This window comes from Scyliorhinus torazame, chromosome 18 (genome assembly GCF_047496885.1).
Source record: "Scyliorhinus torazame isolate Kashiwa2021f chromosome 18, sScyTor2.1, whole genome shotgun sequence".
Lineage (NCBI taxonomy): Eukaryota > Metazoa > Chordata > Chondrichthyes > Carcharhiniformes > Scyliorhinidae > Scyliorhinus > Scyliorhinus torazame.
In genome coordinates, this window is record NC_092724.1 from 92751061 (window position 1) to 92774752 (window position 23692).

At 49.5% G+C, this 23692-nt stretch overlaps 1 protein-coding gene across 3 annotated transcripts in view; it reads left to right on the forward strand.

The window, feature by feature from the left end:
* The window catches only part of spata20 (spermatogenesis associated 20), a 763436-nt gene that overhangs the window by 473783 nt on the left and 265961 nt on the right, over window positions 1-23692 (forward strand). For all 3 annotated transcript variants that reach the window (XM_072483047.1, XM_072483048.1, XM_072483049.1), the window contains exon 15: window positions 14648-14728. In XM_072483047.1, coding sequence (XP_072339148.1) covers window positions 14648-14728 — 81 coding nt within the window. The remainder of the gene's footprint in view (window positions 1-14647; window positions 14729-23692) is intronic.

The window sequence follows — 23692 nt, forward strand, 5'->3', positions numbered from 1 at the left end:
TTGTTACCTTGCAAACTGCATGCAAAATTCCATGGTTAAGGGTGTGTCTATGTTAATGTCTCATTCTGTGCATCTGGACATGTGGAAGTCTCTTGCCTGAGATTCAGGTCACTCCAGGACTGAGTAGGCCTGAGCCGTGAGAATCTGATAGATCCTGGTTGGTCCAGTCCTCTAGTTTGGGGGATGATTTAGATCCAAGTCAGCGCAGAGGACAGATTTTGCATGGTGTTATTTATAAAACGGACGTCAGTTTTAGATTTATATTTCAATCCCCTCAGAACTAACCAGCATAACTGATGTGTGAATTATGATTCAGTTCTCAGAAAATTAGAATTTCCAAACAGAACCAGTGATGCTGCACGGTCACTGCATGGATTTATTGAAATCAGAAATCCATGCTGAAAAGGAAGAAACATAATGTTCACAAAATTGTTGCAAAATCAATGATAAGTACTGCTTTCTGCATTCTAGTGTGTTGTAAAAGGCTATAGTAGTCTATACGAGCATTTAAAACTGATGCACAGGCAAACCAACTTGTCCATGAAGTCTGCCTCTCATTGATGATAGCTGGAAACTTAGCACTCAGCCCACCTCCATCCTCGCGCCCACACCCACAGCCATCTAATCTCCTGGGACAGCTGATAGGACAGAGAAAGAGACCAGAGCCAATTGAGGAAAATGTACTCTTGGAAAATTCCACCTCCTGGACACCCTTGGGCAATCAAATCCAGTCCAGGATATCATATGGGCTGAGTGTTATCCATAAGGACACCTGCCTTCAAGGTGATGCAGTCTCTGCTCTAGTCAGGAATCATCCCAGCTACCTTTCAAAGGAAATTCATGCAATCAGCATCCACCACATCAGATGGGAAAATATTCCAGAGCCTGACTAATTTCTGGGAAAAGACAAATTACCTAATATATGTAGCTCACTTTGAAATTAGTGCATCATTATGTATGACATTTTATAGCATATAAAGCAATGTTAAAAGTGTAAGGGTTCCTCCTGTTTGTTCCTGTCTATTCCCTTATTTTGGTCCTGTAACTTTAAAGCAAAGCAGCTTGTAAGTGTGGTGATATACATCACAGTAAATACACAAAGGGTTAATGTACATACACTACACCTAGCTAGACACGAGCGGGAACACCAGAGACATGACACACAGACAGTCAACCAATAGGTCAGTAAGATAGGACACGACCAATGGGCAGTCACGATACACACAGAGGTGACACAACCACAGGAGGGCATTACACCAACCCATATAAAAGGACACATCACACATGCTCAGTCTCTTTCCAGTGGAGACTCTCAGTGAGCACAGACACAGGGTTGATTGAAACACATCACTCCCACCACGTGGATTGTAGCAGACTGGCTAGTCAGTCTGAGTAGCTATAGAAGGATTAACAGTAACGTTGAATCCAAGTAGGAGAATTATTAATAGTTTAAGAAACGTGTTTAAGTTATCTCCAAGTCTGAACCTTCCTTTGTCAGAATGCACATCAAGGAAGCAGCTTATGCTACGTCAAGAGCATAACAAAACAGTAAGTGGCCTGTGCCTTTAATTTGAGCAGAGGATTGCGACAGCAGGATAGATTAGTGATGACTCGGTTTGACTAACTTGGCCCAGAAATCCGGTGCTCTGCCCGGTAACAGGTGGTGATTGCATATGATCACACTGATATGCTTTTTAGTGTCGCAAGACTTGTTTTTCTGTTTCACATTTGATGTTTCAGTCTGGGTGGAGGATTTCAACGAATTCCCTCCCGAAAGACCCAGCTAAAGGCCACTGGAAGGACTGATTTTCTCTCCAGCAAGATGTGGGTGCTATTACCTCCAAACTTCAAAGGCTTGAAGTCAAACCACGCACTGGAAGCCAGGTTTGATGTGAGACAAAGTGTCTCATGAAGGAAATGGGCCTGAATGTGAACCTTCAAGTTGAAGGCTCAGTTTAATAAAAACTAAAGTGTCTCTCCAGGTTGGCACGGTGGTGCAGTGGTTAGCACTGCTGCCTCACAACGCCAGGGACCCGGGTTCAATTCCAGCCTCGGGTGACTTTCCATGTGGAGTTTGTACATTCCCCGCATGTCTGCGTGGGTTTACTCCGGGTGCTCTGGTTTCATTGATGCCACTGTCGAGGTGACGGAGAATTGCAATTTGGCGTCAAATCGGAGCCCGCTGCAATTTTAATATAAGAACCTGGGGCGTCATTCTCCTACCCCCCGCCGGGTTGGAGAATCGCCGGGGGCTGCCGTGAATCCCGCCCCCGCCGGTTGCCGAAGTCTCCAGCACCGGATATTCGGCGGGGGCGGGAATCGGGCTACGCCGGTTGGCGGGCCCCCCCCGCTTGATTCTCCGGCCCGGATGGGCCGAAGTCCCGCCGATAAATTGCCTGTCCCGCCGGCGTGGATTAAACCACCTTTTGAACGGCGGGACAAGGTGGTGTGGGCGGGCTCCGGGGTCCTGGGGGGGGGGGGGGGGCGCGGGGCGATCTGGCCCCGGGGGGTGCCCCCACGGTGGCCTGGCCCGCGATCGGGGCCCACCGATCAGCGGGCGGGCCTGTGCTGTGGGGGCACTCTTTCCCTTCCGCCTCCGCCACGGTCTCCACCATGGTGGAGGCGGAAGAGACTCCCTCCACTGCGCATGCGTGGGAAACTGTCAGCGGCCGCTGACGCTCCCACGCATGCGCCGCCTGGGGATGTCATTTCCGCGCCAGCTGGCGGAGCAACAAAGGCCGTTTCCGCCAGCTGGCGGGGCGGAAATTCCTCCTGCGCCGGCCTAGCCCCTCAATGTTGGGGCTCGGCCCCCAAAGATGCGGAGCATTCCGCACCTTTGGGGCGGCGCGATGCCCGTCTGATTGGCACCGTTTTGGGCGCCAGTCGGCGGACATCGCGCCGTTTCGGGAGAATTTCGCCCCTAGTCTCCGCCCAATCGCGTTTCGCGATTCTGACATCAGCCAATGGAGAATCCCATGCCCTGTGTATAAGAATTATTGGTTAATTCACTTGTGTTGCGACTCCAGGATGACTGGGGCTGGAATTGATCACGCAGTTTCCCAAGTTGTCGTAACAAAAGCATTTTTAAAAGTGTTGGTGGGTTCCTCAGTTGGTTGGCCTTTCCGAGAGATGCATGCACACAAAACAGCTCTGTCAATCTTTTTAGCCATCAAATATTTGTAGTGACCAAAAAATTTACTGCACTGATTTGTGTGCTTATGCCTATTAAGATCTCATAAATCCACAATGTTAATGAATCGCTAGCAACTCAGATCCGGCTGCCTATGTGCATCAAACACAAAACAAACCAGAGGCGATTCACTCCTAGTTCAATGGCTGGAGTGTGAATGTGCTGTTAAAAATATCCAACCCTTCCTTTTCAAATAGCAGAAATCTAATCCTGAAGCAGAGAGTTAATTTATGAGGTGAAGTCGTTGTTGTTGACTGGGAGTACGTAACAATCATTGTGCACCAGGATGTCCGACATGAAGCAAACTAGGTGAATGACGAGTTAATCGTTTTTTTTGGCAGACGAGGGAGAAATCTTGGCCAGGGAACTGGGAGGAATCGTTTCTTTCAGTATCTTTGGAACCAGTCAGCAGGATCTTCATTGAAGAATATGGCACGATTCATTGGCCTCGTCATGCCCAACTTATTGTCGGGACAAGCCCGTTGAATCCCGCAAGATTTGTGACTCTCGAAATGCCTCAAGAGTTTTTCAATAAATATTTTATTGAAAGCATTTTCATTTTTTAAAAAAAACACATTTTACTCAAACTTGTATCAAAGTAGTTACAGCAAATAAACACCCCGGGAAACATTCTTCCCAACAATCAACTATACAGTTTGTACAGATTTTCCTCCTTTTTCACCTCCCCCACCCCCTGCCCTGCGACGAACAGCTTCTCAAACATGGTCACAAACACCCCCCACCGTTTCTCAGACTCCCCTGCTGAGCCCCTTAACTCATACTTTATCTTCTCTAACCGCAGGAAGTCGTACAGGTCACCCAACCATGCTGCTACCCCCGGTGGCGATGCCAACCGCCACTCCAACAAAATTTGTCACCGTGCAATCAGAGAGGCGAAGGCCATGACATCGGCCTTCCTCCTCTCCATGAGCTCCGGCTTCTCTGAAACCCCAAATATCGCCACCAAAGGACCACCTCCTCCTCCACTATCCTGGTTAAGACCGTGAACACTCCTGCCCAGAATCTTCCCAATTTTTCACAACCCCAAAACATGTGCGCATGATTCGCTGGCCCACGCCCACACCTCTCACACTCATCTGTTACCCCCTGAAAGAACCCATTCATTCTCGCCCGAGTCATATGCATTCTGTGCACCACCTTAAACTGAATCAGGCTCATCCTTGCACAAGAGGAGATCCCGTTTACCCTTCGCAGTGCCTCACTCCATACTCCCCAATTGATCTCCGTTCCCAACTCCGCTTCCCATTTCTCCTTCATCTTCACCACCCGCTCGCCTCCCTGCTCCCCCAACCACTTATATATATCCCCAATTCTTCCCTCCCCTTCCACATCCGGAAGCAGCAGTTGCTCCAGCAGGGTGTATCCCTGCAATCTAGGGAACTCCTTCCAGACCTTTCGTGCAATGTCCCTAACCTGTAGATACCTGAACTCACTACCCGTCATCAGCTCTACCTTTCCCCTTAGCTCCTCCAGACTGGCGAACCCTTCCTCCAAATACAAATCCCTCATCTTGACCAGCCCCACTTCCCTACACCTCCTGTATACATTATCCAGCCCTCCCGGCTCAAACCCATGATTCTCGCATAGCAGCGTTAGCACCGACATCCCTTCCACCCTAAAATGCCTCCTCAGCTGATTCCATATCTTCACCATGGACTGCACCGCTGGGATCCCTGAAAACTACTCGGAGCCATTGGCAATGCTGCCATCACCATAGCCCTCAAACTAGACCCCTCACAAGATTCCTCCTCCATCCTAACCCACTCTACCCCTTCTCCTTCCCACCACCGCCGCACCTTGTCCACATTCGCTGCCCAATAATAATGAAGCAGGTTGGAGAAGGCGAGCCGCATGCTGGCGCACCAGCTGCGGAGGCAGGCTGCGTCCAGGGAAATATTGAAGACCCGGACTGGGGCTGGGGATGTGGTGTCAGAGCCAGGGAAGATAAATGAGGCATTTAGAGAGTATTACCAGGGACTTTATGAGGCAGACCCAGGAGGAGAGGAGGGGGACATGGGGCGGTTTCTGGATGAGCTGGAATTTCCCCAGGTGGAGGAAGCAAAGAGGCAGGCGTTGGAGGAGCCCCAAGGGCTGAGGGAGGTGCTAGATAGTATCAGGGGTATGAAGTCGGGGAAGGCCCCTGGGCCGGATGGGTACCCGGCAGAATTTTAAAAGAATTTACAGTGGATCTGGCACCACATCTATTGGGGGCGTTTAATGAAGCACTGGAGAAGGGGAGTTGCCGAAGACGATGAAGCAGGCAGTAATCACACTAATCCCCCAAAAAAGGAAAGGATCCGGTGGAATGTGGGTCGTATAGACCCATATCACTATTGAACACAGATGTGAAAGTATTGGCTAAGTTGCTGGCGGGAAGGATGGAGGATAGTGTCCCGGGGGTGGTTGCAGAAGATCAAACAGTCTTCGTGAAAGGCAGGCAGCTCGCAAGTAATATAAGACGGCTGTTGAATGTGGTGATGAATCCGTCAAGAGCTCTGGACGCGGAGAAAGCATTTGACCGGGTGGAGTGGCGGTACTTGTTCAAAGTTTTGGGAAGGTTTGGGTTTGGGCCGAGATTTGTGGCATGGGTGCGGTTGCTGTATGTGGCGCCAAGAGCGAGGGTGAGAATGAATGATATGAGCTCACAAAGCTTTGACTTACACAGGGGTACGAGGCAGGGGTGCCCGCTGTCGCCACTGCTGTTTGCGCTGGCCATAGAGCCATTGGTGATGGCTCTCAGGGGGTCGGCAGAGTGGCAGGGGATAATGAGGGGACAGAGGGAGCATCGGGTGTCGCTCTATGCCGATGACCTCTTGCTATATATTTCGGATCCGTTGGAGAGTATGGGAAGGATTATGGGCCTGTTGGGGAGGTTTGGAGGGTTCTCGGGATACAAGCTGAATATAGGGAAAAGCAAGGTATTCCCGGTGAATGAGCTGGCACAGCGGGCTAATTTAGGGGGGATGCCATTTACAGAGGGATAGGTTTAGGTACTTGGAGATTCAGGTAGCGAGGGAATGGACGGGGCTCCATAAGTGGAACTTAACAAAGCTGGTGGAGGAGGCCAGGGAGGGAGGATCTTAAGAGGTGGGATACACTGCACTTAATGATGGCGGGGAGGGTCCAAGTGGTGAAAATGAATATTCTACCGAGGTTCTTGTTTATCTTTCAGGCTCTCCCGATCTTTATACCAAAGGCCTTTTTTCGGAAAGTGGACACAATCATCTCTGACTTTGTATGGGCGGGGAAGGTGCCGAGGGTGGGGTGGACCCTGCTACAGAGGCAGTTGGTGTTGAAAGCATTTTCCTATAAACAAACAAAAGCAGTAGAACAACCAAACAGCATTATAAACGATCAACACCCATTCCTCCACCCCCCCACCCCCCCCCCCCCCACCCCACCCCCCGCTCCCTTAATACCGCCCACATCTCACATCCTGCCTTCCCCATTTTCCTCACCGACCCCCTCAAGATGAACTTGACCCTCTCCGGCCTCAGGAATTCCGCCAAGTCGCTCACCTGCACCCCCACTTTTGGCTTTGAGTCTCGCCACCCAAGCAAAATCCGACTTTGGGCCCAGGGAAGCAAAGACCAGAATATCGGCGTCTCTCACTCCCTGAACTCCTGAGTCTTCCGACACCTCACATTTTGCCACCTCTGTACTTGGAGCCACCTCCACCCCCAGCACCTCTGACATTATGTCTGCAAATCCCTGCCAGAACCCCGTTAGCCTTGGACACACCCTGTGGTAGTCACCACTGTTGTATTGTGTATACCGCATATGAGGGGTATTACGGTAAGGCCCCTGTACTACAGGTATGGGGCTAGATCCTTGCCTGCTGGCTCCGCCCAGTAGGCGGAGTATAAATGTGTGGGCTCTCCGAGCTGCAGCCATTTCGGCAGCAGCTGCGGGAGGCTACACATCTTTGCGTAATAAAGCCTCGATTACACTCTACTCTTGTCTCGTCGTAATTGATAGTACATCAATTTATTACGCAAAGATTTTACAACGATGGATCTCCGCATCAAGCCAGATCGCCTGCAGCTGCACCCTCAAGTAGACAACACCAAGTCGGCCTTCGCACATTGGCTAGCTTGCGTTGAAGCCGACATCGGATCTGCGACTGAACCACCCTCAGAGGCACAGAAGCTCCAGATCCTTTCCACGCGGCTGAGCTCCGATATCTTTCCCCTCATCCAGGACTCGCCGACCTACACTGAGGCTATGGCGCTACTGAAGGCGAACTACACTCAGCAGACCAACAAAATCTACGCCAGGCACCTCCTGTCCACGCGGCATCAACTCCCCGGTGAATCTGTGGAAGATTTCTGGCGTGCCCTGCTGAGAGACTGCGATTGCCAGGCCGTTTCGGCCATTGAACATTCTGACCTGCTAGTTAGAGACGCGTTCATTATGGGTATAGGGTCGGCCTACATCCGCCAGTGCCTCTTAGAAGGGGCTACCCTCGACCTCGCGGCGACCAAGAAACTAGCGTTCTCGCTCACAGTCACCTCACGCAATGTACAGGCGTACGTCCCCGACCGCACGGCCCACCCCTCCTGGGCATCGTTGGCCCCCCCAGCCAACCCCAGGCCTGCGCCGTGCAGCAGCCAACCAACCCCAGGGGACCCAAGTGCTACTTCTGCTGACAGCCAAAACACCCCCGGCAGCGCTGCCCAGCGCGGAGCGCGCTCTGCAAGGCCTGCGGGAAGAAAGGACATTTCGCTGCTGTGTGCCAGGCCCGCTCGATTGCCGCTATTGTCCCTGCACCCCACACGTGCGACCCGTGGGCACCGCCATCTAGCTCGCCTCACAACACGTACGGCCCGTGGGCGCCGCCATCTTGCCTGCCTCAGGACCCTGCTCGTCGGCCACCTCACTGGGCCGCTCATCTCATCGCCTGCAACCGCCGCCGACCAGCCGCGTCTCGCCCCCATCACGATCGACCAGTCCCGATCGCACAACCTCGCGACTGCGTCAACGACAGTGAAGGTCAACGGGCACAAGATATCCTGCCTTCTGGACTCCGGGAGCCCCACTGAGAGCTTCATCCACCCCGATACGGTAAGGCGCTGCTCCCTCACGGTACACCCCATTAACCAGAAAATCTCCCTGGCCTCCGGATCCCACTCCGTGGCGATCCAGGGGTACTGCACCGCCACCCTCACCATCCAGGGTGTAGAGTTCAGCGGCTTCCGGCTCTACGTCCTCCCCGACCTCTGCGCTGCCTTGCTACTCTGCCTGGACGTCCAGTGCAACCTCCAGAGCCTAACCCTGAAATTTGGCGGGCCCCTACCACCCCTTCTGTCTCCGGTCTCACGACCCTTCAGGTCGACCCACCTTCTCTGTTTGCAAACCTCACCCTGGATTGCAAACCGATCGCCACCAGGAGCAGACGGTTCAGCGCCCAGGACAGAACCTTCATCAGGTCTGAGGTCCAGCAGCTGCTACGGGAAGGTATTATCGAGGCCAGCAACAGCCCCTGGAGAGCCCAAGTGGTAGTTGTGAAAACTGGGGAGAAAAACAGGATGGTCGTTGACTACAGTCAAACCACCAATCGGTACACGCAGCTCAACGCGTACACCCTCCCACGCATATCTGATATGGTCAATCAGATTGCATAGTACCGACAGTCTTCTCGACAGCCTACCACCAGCTCCCCATTCGCAAAGCGGACCGCCCGTACACCGCGTTTGAAGCGGACGGCCGCCTTTACCACTTCCTTAGGGTTCCCTTTGGCGTCATTAACGGGCTCTCGGTCTTCCAACGGGAGATGGACCGAATGGTTGACCGGTACGGACTGCGGGCCACCTTCCCGTACCTGGATAATGTCACCATCTGCGGCCATGACCAGCAGGACCACGACGCTAACCTTTCCAAATTCCTCCACACCGCTAAATTCCTCAACCTAACCTGCAACAAGGAGAAGTGCGTGTTCAACACAAAACCGATTAGCAATTCTCGGCTATGTGGTCCAGAACGGAGGGCTAGGGCCCGACCCCGATCGCATGCGCCGCCTCATGGAACTCCCCCTTCCCCACTGTGCCAACTCCCTCAAACGATGCCTGGGCTTCTTCTCGTGCTACGCCCACTGGGTCCCTAACTATGCGGACAAGGCCCGCCCACTCATTCACTCCACCATTTTCCCCCGACGGCCGAGGTTCACCAGGCCTTCAACCGTACCAAGGCCGACACCCGCCAAGGCCGCGATGCACGCGGTCGATGAGTCGCTCCCCTCCAAGTCGAGAACGATGCATCAGACGTCGCTCTAGCCGCCATCCTCAACCAGGCAGGCAGGCCTGTGGCATTCTTTTCACGCACCCTCCATGCCTCCGAAATTCGGCACTCCTCCGTTGAAAAGGATGCCCAAGCTATCGTTGAAGCTGTGCGGCATTGGAGGCATTACCTGGCCGGCAATAGAGTGTGACATACATCATAGAAGCTGCGATTTGCAAGTTAACATAAGTGACTGCCTGACCCAGGTATGTGTTTCGGTCTCCTAGCAATCTGTCGGCAGGGGAGATCACAGTGATGCGAGGGAAAGGGCGTTAAGTCTCTCCCTGCCATTTTCAGAGCATGAAGCCCCTTTCTGGGGTGGGCAGGGGTTACTTCCTCAAATTCCGACCTCCCTTCCAAATAATGCCATGTTATACTTTATTATGATGAGGAGATTCACTCTCCTCACAGACCAACAGTCGGTTGCCTTCATGTTCAACAACACACAGCGGGGTAAGATCAAAAATGATAAGATCTTGTGGTGGAGGATCGAGCTCTCCACCTATAATTACGAGATCTTGTATCGCCCCGGTAAGCTCAACGAGCCCCCCGATGCTCGAACCCGAGGTACTTGTGCCAGCGCACAAGTGGACCGACTCCGGACCCTGCACGACGATCTCTGTCACCCAGGGGTCACCCGCTTTTATCACTTCATAAAGGCCCGCAATCTACCCTACTCCATCGAGGAAGTCCGGGCTATCACCAGAGACTGCCAGGTCTGCATGGAGTGTAAACCACCCTTCTACCGGCCTGACCGAGCGCACCTGGTGAAGGCCTCCCACCTCTTTGAGCGCCTCAGCGTGGACTTCAAAGGGCCCCTCCCCTTCACCGACCGAAACACGTTCTTTCTTAATGTGGTCGACGAGTATTCCAGATTCCCCTTCGCCATCCCATGCCCCGATATGACGCCTGCCACCATCATCGAAGCCCTCAACACCATCTTCACGCTGTTCGGTTTCCCCGCCTACATCCACAGTGACAGGGGATCCTCATTCATGAGCGATGAGCTGCGCCAGTACCTGCTCAACAGGGGCATTGCCTCGAGCAGGACGACCAGCTACAACCCCCGGGGAAACGGGCAGGTGGAGCAGGAGAATGGGACGGTCTGGAAGGCCGTCCAGCTGGCCCTATGGTCCAGAAATCTCCCGGCCTCCTGCTGGCAGGAAATCCCCCCCGACGCCCTTCACTCCATTCAGTTGCTCCTTTGCACTCAACTGACGAAACTTCCTATGAACGTCTCTTTGCCTTCCCCAGAAAGTCCACCTCTGGGGTTTCGCTCCCAATGTGGCTGGCAGCTCCAGGACACGTCCTCCTCTGCAAGCACGTGCGGCTACACAAGGCGGACCCATTGGTTGAGAGGGTACAGCTATTTCATTCGAACCCACAGTACGCCTACGTAGCGTACCCCGACGGCCTCCAAGACACAGTCTCCCTCAGGGACCTGGCACCTACTGGGCCCCCCCCTCTCTGCCCCGGTGGCATCCTCCCTCCCCCTGCGCACCCCACCACAGCCCCCGCTCCAGGACGATCCGTTCTCCCCTTTATCCCACCCAGGGATGAAGATGAGGTCGACACGCTCCCGGAGTCACCGGCGACGGAACCGACGCCGAAATCGCCACCAGAACAGCGGCGCTTACAACGCCGGATCAAGGCGCCCGATCGTCTGAATTTATGAACTTTTCCTTAAAATGTTAAACACCTGAATGTAAATAGTTTTCCACCACCCCCGCTGGACTCTTTTTAAACAGGAGGTGAATGTGGTAGTCACCACTGTTGTATTGTATATACCGCATACGAGGGGCAATATGGTAAGGCCCCTGTACTACAGGTACGGGGGTAGATCCCTGCCTGTATAAATGTGTGGGCTCTCCGAGCTGCAGCCATTTCAGCAGCAGCTGCGGGAGGCTACACATCTTTGCGTAATAAAGTCTCAATTACACTCTACTCTCGTCTCGTCGTAATTGATAGTGCATCACACCCAAAACATGTGGACTGATTTGCGGGCCTCCCTGAACACCGTCCTTACCTATCCTCCACCCCCTTAATGAACCTACTCATCCTTGCTACCGTCATATATGCCCTATAGAACATAGAACATAGAACAATACAGCGCAGTACAGGCCCTTCGGCCCACGATGTTGCACCGAAACAAAAGCCATCTAACCTACACTATGCCATTATCATCCATATGTTTATCCAATAAACTTTTAAATGCCCTCAATGTTGGCGAGTTCACTACTGTAGCAGGTAGGGCATTCCACGGCCTCACTACTCTATGTATTACCTTAAACTGAATGAGGCTTAACCTTGCACACTACGAGGACGCATTCATGCTCTGCAGAGCCTCTGCCCACGTTCCAGCCTCCACCTCCTCTCCCAGCTCCTCCTCCCACTTGCGCTTTATATCCCCCACCAGGGCCTCCTCCCAATCCATCTTGTAGACCTCAGGCACCCTCCCCTCCCTACCTCTTCCCTCGACAACACCTTGTCTTGCAACCCCAGGGGCAGCAGCCCAGGAAAGGATGGCAACTCTCTCCTTACGAAATCCCGGATGTGCAGATACCTAAAACTGTTCCCCCTGGCAGCTCGTACTCTTCTTCCAGTTCCTCCAACTTCGCAAATTTGCCTCCTAAGAACATGTCACCAAATCGGTCAATCCCTGCTTGCCACCACCCCCGAAACCTCACATCCAACCGCCTGCCGCAATCCTATGGTTATCGCAGATCAGTGCCCACGCAGAGGCACCCTCCAGTCCCAAGTGCTGCCTCACTGCTCCCCATACCCTTAGAGCCAACACCACCAATGGGCTCATGGAGTACCTGGCCGGAGAGAACAGCAGAGGCACTGATAGCAAAGCCCTTAAACACATACCACTACATAATGCCGCTTCCATCCGCACCCACACCAACACATCCGCCATGATCGATTTCCTAACCATAGCGATATTCGCCGCCCGGTAATAGTTCATCATGTTCGGCAGCGTCAACCCCCCCCCCCCCCCCATCTCCAGAAAAAACCTTCTAACCCATGGGGTCTACCCCACCCACACAAACCCAGAGATCAGTGCATTAACCTTCAGGATGAAAACATGAACAGAAACCTTGGCAGCACCATCAATTTTACTGTCTGTTTCCCTCCTGTCTAGCCCCAAAATCGCGTCCACCAGCCTTGCCATATCCGCCAGTTCTGATTTCTCCCTATGTGCTCGAATTGAGATAAACTCCCCCCTTGAATGTCTCCCTACAGTGTGGCGGCTGTGATCTTCCCCGTGTCGTTTAGCTCCATGTACCCCCGAATGGCAGCCCTACCCCGCTCGCACACTTCTTCTCCGCCAACAACCCCACATCCAGTCTCCACTGCGGGCGCTGGTCCCTCCCCTCGGGCCATGCACAAATCCTCCCTGTGCGCACGTGGTCGCAAACCACAATCACCGATTCGACCACTCACGCCAGCAACGCCTTGTCGAATGAAAAAATCAATCCGGCGTACATCCGGTGCACATGGGAGAAGTATGAAAATTCCTTCGCCCTCGACTCCCAAACCTCCACGGGTCCTCGACCCCCCCCCACCCAATGTGCTCCATAAATCTTCCCTAACACCCGCCTCATAAAATCTACATCATCCCTATTTGAGGCATATACATTTACCAAAACCACCGCATCCCCTCCAGCTTTCCGCTAACCATCACCAACCTCCCTCCCCAAATCTGCCACAATGTTCCTACCTTGAATGCCATCTGCTTATTTATCATCACCACCACCTCCCTCATCTTCATGTCCAGTCCTGAGTGAAACACATGCCCTACCCATCCTTTCCTCCACCTTGTCTGGTCCCCTATCTTCATAGAATCATAGAATTTACAGTATAGAAGGAGGCCATTTCTCCCATCGAGTATGCCCTGGGCCTTGGAAAGAGCACTCTCCACCCTATCCCCGTGACTTAGTAACCCCACCTAACCTTTTTTGGGGACATTTAGGGCAATTTGGCATGGCCAGTCCACCTTACCTGCACATCTTTGGACTGTGGGAGGAAACCGGAGCACCCAGAGGGAACCCACACAGACTCAGGGAGAACGTGCAGACTCCGCACAAACAGTGACCCAAGCCGGGAATAGAACCTGGGACCCTGGAGCTGTGAAGCAACAGTGCTACCCACTGTGCTACCGTGCTGCCCACTTAAGATACGTCTCCTGCAAAAAGGCCATGTCTGCCTTCAGGCTCCGCAGATGCACGAACATACATGACCAATTGTCCGGTCCATTCAACTCCTTAAGTTCCACGTGACCAGCCTGCTTGGAGAGGGTTCCACGCCCCCTTCCCCTGCTGATCAATCATATCACATTTTGAGCCAGCCCCCATCCAGTGTCATGTGAACCTCCCGGCCCCCCCTTAGATGTCCAATGTCATTGATCCTTTTCCAACTGCGCCACATCAACCAAGGGTGTTCTATGAACACCCTTGTCAGCAACTTGAACTTATATAGTTCCTTTAGTGTGTCAAAGTGCTTCAAAGATCAAATAAATTGAGACCAATCTAAATGAGGAGACATTAGGAAAAAAGCCTGATCAAAGAGGTAGGTTTCAAGGAACAACTTAATGGAGAGATTGAAGAAGAGATTTACGGGGCTATTTTCAGATTTTAAGGGCAAGCTGAAGGGGTGGCTTTACTGAAGGTGACAAAGGGATGAATGAGGGTTTTAGCAATAAATGGACTGAGACGGGCAAAATTTGGGAGGTGGAAGTAGGTGGTCTTGGTAATGAAGTGATTCTGGGTTGGATGGCGAGCTGAGAGTCAAATAGGGCGTGTCTGCCATGAGGTTGTGAACAGTTTGCTGCAGCCAGGGAGAGAGTTGGAGTTGATAACTACAGAATTGAGTTTGTGGAAAAGGTCAAGGCTTTGGTCTACCCAATGTTTAATTGGAGGAACTTTCCTGCTTATGCAGAATTGATGTCAGACTAGCAGCATGCCGACACTGGGGTGGTAAGGGGGCAAGAGAGCAGCAGAACTCAAAAGCATTCTCCAGTCTGAAGTGACAGCTGCAGTCAATAGGAACTGTATTGACCAGCCTTGAGTAATAGTTAAAATTGACAGAATACAGGTGCATTGGCCCAATCTGGCTCTCTAGTCTTTACATTTCTACCTTTTCTTCCCCTTCCTGCAGGTCGTGATCCGCGGAGAGCGCGAAGCACCTGACACACAGGAGTTGATACAGTGCATCAATACACATTTTGTGCACAACAAGGTAGGAAATTAATGTGTGCTTGTGGAAAAAGGATTCTGTGGCTGGGGATATAAATACAAAACGAAAGGAGCCTATTACAGAGGAACGCAGCTGCCTGAAAACCTCTCATTATCTGTCCCAGACAATGCAAGTTATTATCCAGGGTTGAAGTGATTGTTTCTCAGTAATGATTGGCAGTTTGAGCCTGAATTCTAGATGACCAACCATGTAAAATGGACTTGGGATACCAGTGGAGATCACGTTTCCTTCTCGAGGAGTAATTGGTATCCTGTGTGTGAAATCCAACCTGTCAAGTACTAGTATGTGCATTTGTTGAGGATGTTTTGTCGTTTCTTTATATGGTAGAAAGTTTTAGAGAAATACCACACATATGCAGAAAGCGTATTCATATGGAAAATCATGCTGTAGCTTATCCGAGCACAGTTCAATCTCACAGACGTTTGTTTTTTGAACACGATATTTGAGAGATATGGGTATAACTCTCCAAATGTTAGCTTCACCAGAACCTCCCTTAGTCTACATCACTTTAAGCTGTTGAACTTGTGATTATGCCACAGCCATTACAATTCTCCTGGTTAGACCTCAGCTGCGGTATTATGTCCAATTTGGGCACCATATTTTAGGAAGGATATCAAGATTGGTGATGTGGTGATATGCCTGTAAGCAATATCATATATGGATGGCATACGATCTCCAACCAGCAGGTGGTAGTGCAGACACACCATGCGGTCTCAAGACCATGGTCATGTGACCAGGGACTCCCATAGCCAGATGGATATAGGAGATGGTAGTAAGACATACAGGTGAACCTGGAGTTCCAGAGGAGTACAAAGAAACTCCATGATAACTTGCTCTGTAACAGATTGCTATCTTACCACGTGTGATTCAATAAAGATCCTGGTTTGGACAAGTCGAGGTGTTTGGTGAAGTCCTTTGCAAGGTATAGAAGACCAAACACAACAGGTGAGGGCGCAGACTTTCTGTAATTTCTTAGGTGCTTTGTAAGACTCTCCTGCCCAAACACTCTCCTGTCCCTAAACTAAACCTCAGTTTAGTATTATCTGCAAATTTGACCAATTTATTTTGTGTTATGTAGTACATGTCATTAATGTAGATCAAACCCTGTAGAGGTCCTGAATCTGAAACAGTCCTCTCAAGACCACCCCAGCCCACCATCATCCCCTTAACTAAGGCCCACTACTTTGTCTGTTTTAGCCAATTCTGTATCCGCTTTGAAGGTAAATAAAGTCTTACAACACAACACAATATAAGCACAAAAGTAAAACATCGCAGATCTGAAAATCTGATGTAACAAGTGAAAATGTGGAAATGCTCAGCAGATCAGGCAGCATCTGTGGAGAGGGAGACAAAGTTAATGGGCCCAGCTGGAGGAATTACCATTCAAAGTAACCCAAACCGAGTTCAGGTACCTGGGGATCCAAGTGGCCCACACCTGGAAGAGGCTCCACAAATGGAACCACTCCAGCCTGTGGTGGAGTTGAAGAGGAACCTGCAAAGATGGGACCCGCTCCCTCTTTTGCTACCAGGAAGGGTATACAGATGATCAAAATGAATATGCTGCCTAGGTTCCTCTTCGTATTCAGATCGGTCCCAATCGTCATCCCCTCACCCTTCTTCATCAAAGTCGACAAATTAATCACGGCCTTCGTCTGGGGGCGATGGGGGGGGGGGGGGAAACCGCGCCACGCCTGCCCCCCCCCCCACACACACACACTCCAAGGGCCCAGTGGTAATAGTCACCTTAAAGACGTGGAACCAATTCAGGAGCCATTTTGAACTTGGCGAGATGTCTCCGGTGGCCCCCATCTCCAACAACCACAGGTTCGCACCGGCAAGGATGGACACTACTTTTGGAATGTGGGGGGAGGGAGTGAATAGAGATGGGGGGAATAGGGATAGCCACCCAGAGAGAGGGGAGCTCGAGGGGAACAGGGAAGAAATGAGGAGGAAGGCGCTTTACTGGAGGGAGCTCAGGCCTCGCCTGCACCGAAGAAACTGGGGTAACCTCCCTCAAAGACTTGAAGACCAAGGTGGGTCCTCCCCCCGAGGCCTACTGATGAGCAAAGGGAGGAACACACCAAGACACAGAAGGAGGAAACTGGGGACAACCCCTACTGCAGGGGCCCCAGCGGAACCCGACAAACCAGTGTAAAAATCAAACATGGATGTAAAAATGTAAATATTATCCAGCATAAGAGCCCCATCATCATGGCTAGGGTGACAGGGACTCAAGGCTGGTTATTCTGACCATTGTAGTTTTCTTTTTGGTCATTGAATTATGGTCTACCTGAGAAACCCAGCTCTTTTTCTTTTCTATTCTGTAACTGTTACTTGAAACACAGAAAAAAACATTTAAAGAAAAAAATTTGGAAACAGTTTAGGCAACATTTCAAGCTCTTTTTCCTGGGTTCGCCAGCCCCAATTTGCAATAATCGCCTTTTCCTACCTGCTGGTTTGTACTCGACACTTAAATCTGGGGCGGTGAATGGTCCGGTACGGTTTGGGGACCTGTTCATGGAGAGGAGGTTTGCCAGTTTTAAGGAGTTAACTGACAAATTCCAACTGCCCAATTCCAGTCTTTTTAGGAATTTACAAGTTCGTGATTTTTCACTTAAAGCTTTTCCTTCCTTTGGCGCCAACCGCTTCCCTGATGAAGAACATTGTGTCTCTGGCTAGGCTGACAGGGGTCCTATTTCGGATACATATTGTAATATCCTTTCAACGGATTCTGCTCTGTTGAGTGGTGTGAGGGCGAAATGGGAGGGTGAATTGGGTTCCACCCTTAATGGTGGAGTAAGGCCGTTCATAGTGTCAATGCCACGTCTTCATGGGACTTCATGGGCAATTGGTGAGCGGTCGCATTCAAGGCGGCTCCTGTTCAGTGACGCACTTTTGGCCCTTGTCACCCGATTTACTTACCGGTCTCTAATCCGATGTGGGATGACTGCAGGGGGTAAAACCAGGCAGAAGACTAGTAAACGTTCCACACCAGATTCGGCAGTACCTCAGGGTGAGAGAAAAAGAAACATGGCAGAGCCCTCTGGATTGCCGATGCATTCCCAGGAGCCAACAGAGAAATTGATGGAATTTCTTCTGGGGGAGTTCCATAAGCTACAGCATTCGATAGTGGAAGGTCTTTCCAGAACAATTAAGGAACCGGTGGCCCCGCTTTGGTTAACCTTGGAGATAGTAGAGCAGTGAATGGAGGCACAAAGCATGAAGGTTCGTGGGATGGTGGTCTCGGATCATAGTGACCGGATTTACTCTTTGGAGACTGAGGTTTTGTTAATGGCGGAGACTCAAAAGATTTTAAGAGCCAAGGTTGAAGACCAAGAGAACAGGTCCAGGCACCAAAATCTGTGAATTGCCAGGCTACCGGAGGGCATCGAAGGCACAAATGTCACAAAATTTGTGGTGAAGACACTTGGGTAGTTCATAGGGGAAGGGGTCTTTGCTAAGCCTCCCAAGGTGGACGGGCCCACCGGTCACTATGACAGAAACCAAAATCCACTACGTGCGATCATAGTCCGCCTCCATAGATTTCTCAATAAAGAGCAGATCTTGAAATGGACGAAGGCCATGAAGGAAAGCTATTGGGAAGGGCACCGTATTCAAATTTACCATGACCATTGGGGAAGAAGTGGCAAAGCGACGTGTTGGGCTCAACAAGGTCAAAGTGGCGCTTTACAAAAATAAAGTGCGATTCGGAATGGTGTAACCAGCTTGACTGTGGGTCACGTTTAATACGTCAGAGCGGGCAAATTACTTTGAGGAGTGGACTAGGAGATATTTGATCGTGGTTATGGGATGTTTTTTTAATTTTGCATCTTCATGGTTTATAGTTCCTGTCACTTTGTGTTTTAGCAATGCAGGGTTTCATGTTCTTCTTCTTTGCGCATAATAATAATCTTTATTAGTGTCACAAGTAGACTTACATTAACACTGCAATGAAGTCACTGTGAAAGTCCCCTAGTCGCCACACTCCGACCTGTTCGGGTAAACTAGGCAGAATTAATTAGGTGTTGTGTATTGTTTTTCCTTTTTAGGATTGTGGTGTTGTGCCTTTTTTCCTGTGTGCTTGTATCAGGTTGTAATGATTATTATGAAAAATTTCTGAATACATTTTTTTTTTAAATTAAAAATCTTATTGTGCGGGATTTCTTGGGGAAGAGCGACCATAATATGATGGAATTCTTCATTAAGGTGGAGAATGAAGCACTTGAAACTAAGACTAGGTCCTGAATCTAAAGAAAGGGATCTGTGAGGGTATGGGGCGTGAATCGGCAATGATTGATTGGGGAACCTTACGAAAGTGGTTGATGGTGGATAAATTCAAACACAATCTGCGACCAGCATTGAATCTAGCTTCAGATGGAGTACAAAGAACAAAGAAAATGACAGCACAGGAACAGGCCCTTCGATCCTCCAAGCCTGCTCCGACCATGCTGCCCGTCTGAACTAAAATCCTCTACCCTTTCGGGGACCATATCCCTCTATTCCCATTCTATTCATGCATTTGTCAAGATGCCCCTTAAAAGTCATTATCGTATCTGCTTCTACTACCTCCCCCGGTAGAGAATTCCAGGCTCCCACCACCCTCTGTGTAAAAAACTTGCCTCGTACATCTCCTTTAAACCTTGCCCCTCTCACCTTAAACCTATGCCCCCTAGTTATTGACTCTTCCACCCTGGGAAAAGGCTTCTGACTATCCACTCTATCCATGTCCCTCATAATCTTGTAGACTTCCATCAGGTTACCCCCTCAACCTCTGTCGTTCCAGTGAGAACAAACCAAGTTTATCCAACCTCTCTTCATAGATAATGCCCTCCACACCAGGCAACATCCTGGTGAATCTCTTCTGCACCCTCTCCAAAGCCGCCACATCCTTCTGGTAATGTGGCTCCAGAATTGAACACTATATTCCAAGTGTGGCCTAACTAAGGTTCTATAAAGCTGCAACATGACTTGCCAATTTTTATACTCAATGCCCCGACCAATGAGGCAAGCATGCCGTATACTACCTTGACTACCTTCTCCACCTCTGTTGACACTTTCAGTGACCTGTGTACCTGTACACCCTGTTCCCTCTGCCTTTCAATACTCTTAAGTATTCTGCAATTTACTATATATTTCCCATCTGTACAAAACCTTCAAAATACATAATCTCAAATTGATGTTTGGTGAGAAGAGGAAGTTCGGTGACTAGAGGAGTGCAATACTCCTTTGCTTTTCTAACTTTTCATCCTTTAGGAATTGGTTCTGCAGGGGAAGTTGTGAGTATCTCGTGAATATCTGGTAAGTGGTCAAGGTCTAGTTTCTGAAGGTATAAATTTGTCCTGGAGTTGCTGCTGAGATTAATAAATATCTAAAGGAAGATTAAATAATTGAATAAAATAATTCAGTAATTAGTTAAAGATCATAATTTTGGCACAACAGGTGATGTGTCAAGGCTGCAGAATGTGGAAGCTCATGGATACTGGTGTCACCAGGGCAAGCACATCTGCAGTCAGTGTGTGCGGCTTGAGGGGTCTCAGTTCAGAGTCATTGAGCTGGAGGCTGAGCAGCGGACACTGACACATATCAGGGAGGCTGGGATTTACCTAGATGCTTTTTTTCAGGAGGCAGTCACACCCCTTAAGATAGAATCTTCCGGTTTGGAAAGTGGTCAGGGACATGAGGATGTGACCGAAGCTGAGGTAGGTAAAGCAACCCAAAGAGCAGGAGTGGAAGTCTCTGTAATTGTCCAACAGGTTTGATGTTATGCAGCTTTATGGATGAGATTGGGAGCTGCAGGGTGGATGAGCTGACTGACCATAGCACTGCGATACAGGAAGCCATTCAAGTGTGGGGAGCACATAATAATGTAGTGGTACTTGTGGACAAGTATAGTGCGGGGAATTGACACTGTTCTCTGTAGAAAGGAGCAAGAGTTCAGACAGCCGTGTTGCCTGCCTGGTGCCAGGGTTCAGGACATCTGCTCCGGGCTGGAGAGAAACATGCAGTGGTACGGGGAGGATCACGTTGTCATGGTCCATGTTGGTGCCAACAACATAGGTAGAATGAGGAAAGAGGTTCTGCACAGAGAGTTTGAGGAGCTAAGTACTAAATTAAGCAACAAAACCTCCAGGTTATAATCTCTGGATAAATGAATTAATGAATGGCACAAATTGAGTTTAATAGCCATTACAGAGACGTAGTTACAAAGACATCAAAACTGGGAACTAAATAATTAGAGATATATGACTTTTCATGAGGGCAGGCAGGAAGAAGAGGGTAGTACGAGATGGAATAAGCACAATAGCAAGAAATCATCTTGGACCGTAAGATGTAGAATCTATTTTGGTGGAGGTAAGAAATAATAAAGAGAAGAAGACACAGACGAGAGTAGTCTATACACCCACGAATAGTAGGCTATACTGTAGGACGGAGAGAATATAAATCTGGAGGTAATGAGGGCATGTACTTTAATCATGGGTTACTTTAATCTTCATGTAGATTGGGAAAATCAAATTGGCAGAGATAGCCATGCGGAAGAATTCATAAAGTGTATTTGGGACAATTTCCTGGAACAATATGCTGTGAATCCTACCAGGGATTAGGCTATTTTGGATTTGTCAATGTGTAATGAGGCAGATTTAATGAACAATTTCCAAGTAAAAGATCCCCTGGGAAACAGTGGCCATGACACGATAGTGTCATGAGAATGTCACTTTCAGAAATATACCTTTAAGAAATGGAGCTGCTCATGTTACTGGAGTGATGTCAGAGTGTGGGTGGAGCTGAGCTCTACTTCTGCTTGTTTTAGTTTCAGTTTGAGAAAGCTTGGGGGGGGGGGTCTGTGAGCTGCACTGCTGTTGATCTCTGCCATCCAAAAACTATCTATGGATCATTTGGTGAATTCAGTCTTGAATGTAAATCCTGATGTGCTCCTGTTTGGAGGTTTGTTAAGTCTTTTGGATGTTAAAAGAACACATACAGATTACTTAGTGTTGTATTCTTTGGAGAGTGTATTTGATTTACTGGATGCTAAGATATTCACTGTTTGTTTTAAAAAGGTTAACTTGAGTTCATAGAATAAACATTGTTTTGCTTTTAAGAACCATTGGTCCATTTTCTGCTATACCATACCTGTAGAGTGAGCCGTGTGCTCCCTATACCACAATCTATTAAAAGTTGTGGGTCAGGTGAACTCCATGATACACTTTGGGATTCTCTAAACCCTGACCCATAACAATAGAATTGAGCATTCAGTTTGAGAATGAGAAACTTGGGTCAGAAACAACTCTGCTAAGTTTAAATGAGGGTAATTATAAAGGAGTGAGGGCAGAGTTGGCTGGAGTGGACTGGGAATGGGGTTCAGCAGAAACGGATGATCAGCAATGGAAGACATTTGTCAAAATAGTTTGTGCCTCACAACAAAGATATATCACTGTGTGGAAAAAGGATTCTATGGGGGGATAAATCAACAATGGTTAGCCAAGGGTTTCTCGGCCGTCCCCGCCGGGCGACCCAAAATTCCCGCCCGAGATCAACGGACCTTTACATGGTCCCTGTCCCATCCGTGGCGATCTTGCGGTGGGCATGGCCGAAAAATCCAGCCCATAATGTGGCAAAGATTACTGATCAGTCAGAGGATTGGGAAAGTTTTAAAAACCAGCAAACGGTGATGAAAAAAGGAGAAGATAAACTATGAGGATAAACCAGCAAGTTACATAAAAATGGACAGCAAGAGGTTCTTTAAATATATAAAAAGGGAGCAAGAAGAGAAAGGGAACAAAGGTCTTTTAGAGAATGAGACTGGAGAAATAATAATGAGGAAACAGGAAATGGCAGAGGAGTTAAACAAATACTTTGTGTCAATCTTCACGGTGGAAGACAATTATAACATTCCAAAAATACTAAGTAATACCGGGGGGATAAGGGGGAGAAGAAAATAAATATAATAACCATCACTAAAGAAAAAGTAAGAAGTCTTACAACACCAGGTTAAAGTCCAACAGGTTTGTTTCCAATCACTAGCTTTCGCAGCACTGTCCTTCCTCAAGTGAATGAAGAGGTAGGTTCCAGAAACATATATATAGAGACAAAGTCAAATATGCAAAATGATACTTTGAATGTGAGTCTTTGCAGATAATTAAGTCGTTACAGGTCCAGATGGAGCTGGTTAAAGAGGTGTGAATTGTCTCAAGCCAGGATAGTTAGTAGGATTGTCCAAGCCAGATGGTGGGGGGTGAATGTAATGCGACATGAATCCCAGGTCCCGGTTGAGGCCGCACTCATGTGTGCGGAACTTGGCTATAAGTTTCTGCTCGGCGATTCAGCGTTGTCGTGCGTCCTGAAGGGCGCCTTGGAGAACGCTTATCCGAAGATCAGAGGCTGAATGCCCTTGACTGCTGAAGTGTTCCCCGACTGGAAGGGAACATTCCTGCCTGGTGATTGTCGCGCGATGTCCGTTCATCCGTTGTCGCAGCGTCTGCATGGTCTCGCCAATGTACCACGCTTCAGGACATCCTTTCCTGCAGCATATGAGATAGACAACGTTGGCCGAGTCACACGAATATATACCGCGTACCTGGTGGGTGGTGTTCTCACGTGTAATGGTGGTACCAATGTCGATGATCTGGCATGTCTTGCAGAGATTGCCATGGCAGGGTTGTGTGGTGTCATGGTCGCTGTTCTGAAGGCTGGGTAGTTTGCTGCAAACAATGGTTTGTTTGAGGTCGCGCGGTTGTTTGAAGGCAAGTAGTGGGATGACCTTGGCAAGATGTTCATCTTCATCGATGATGTGTTGAAGGCTGCGAAGAAGATGTCGTAGTTTCTCCGCTCCGGGGAAGTACTGGACGACGGAGGGTGAAAAAGCACAAGGGAAAATAATGGGGCGAAAGGCCGATACATTCCCTGGACCTGATGGGTTGCATCCTAGGATATTAAAGGAAAAAGCTG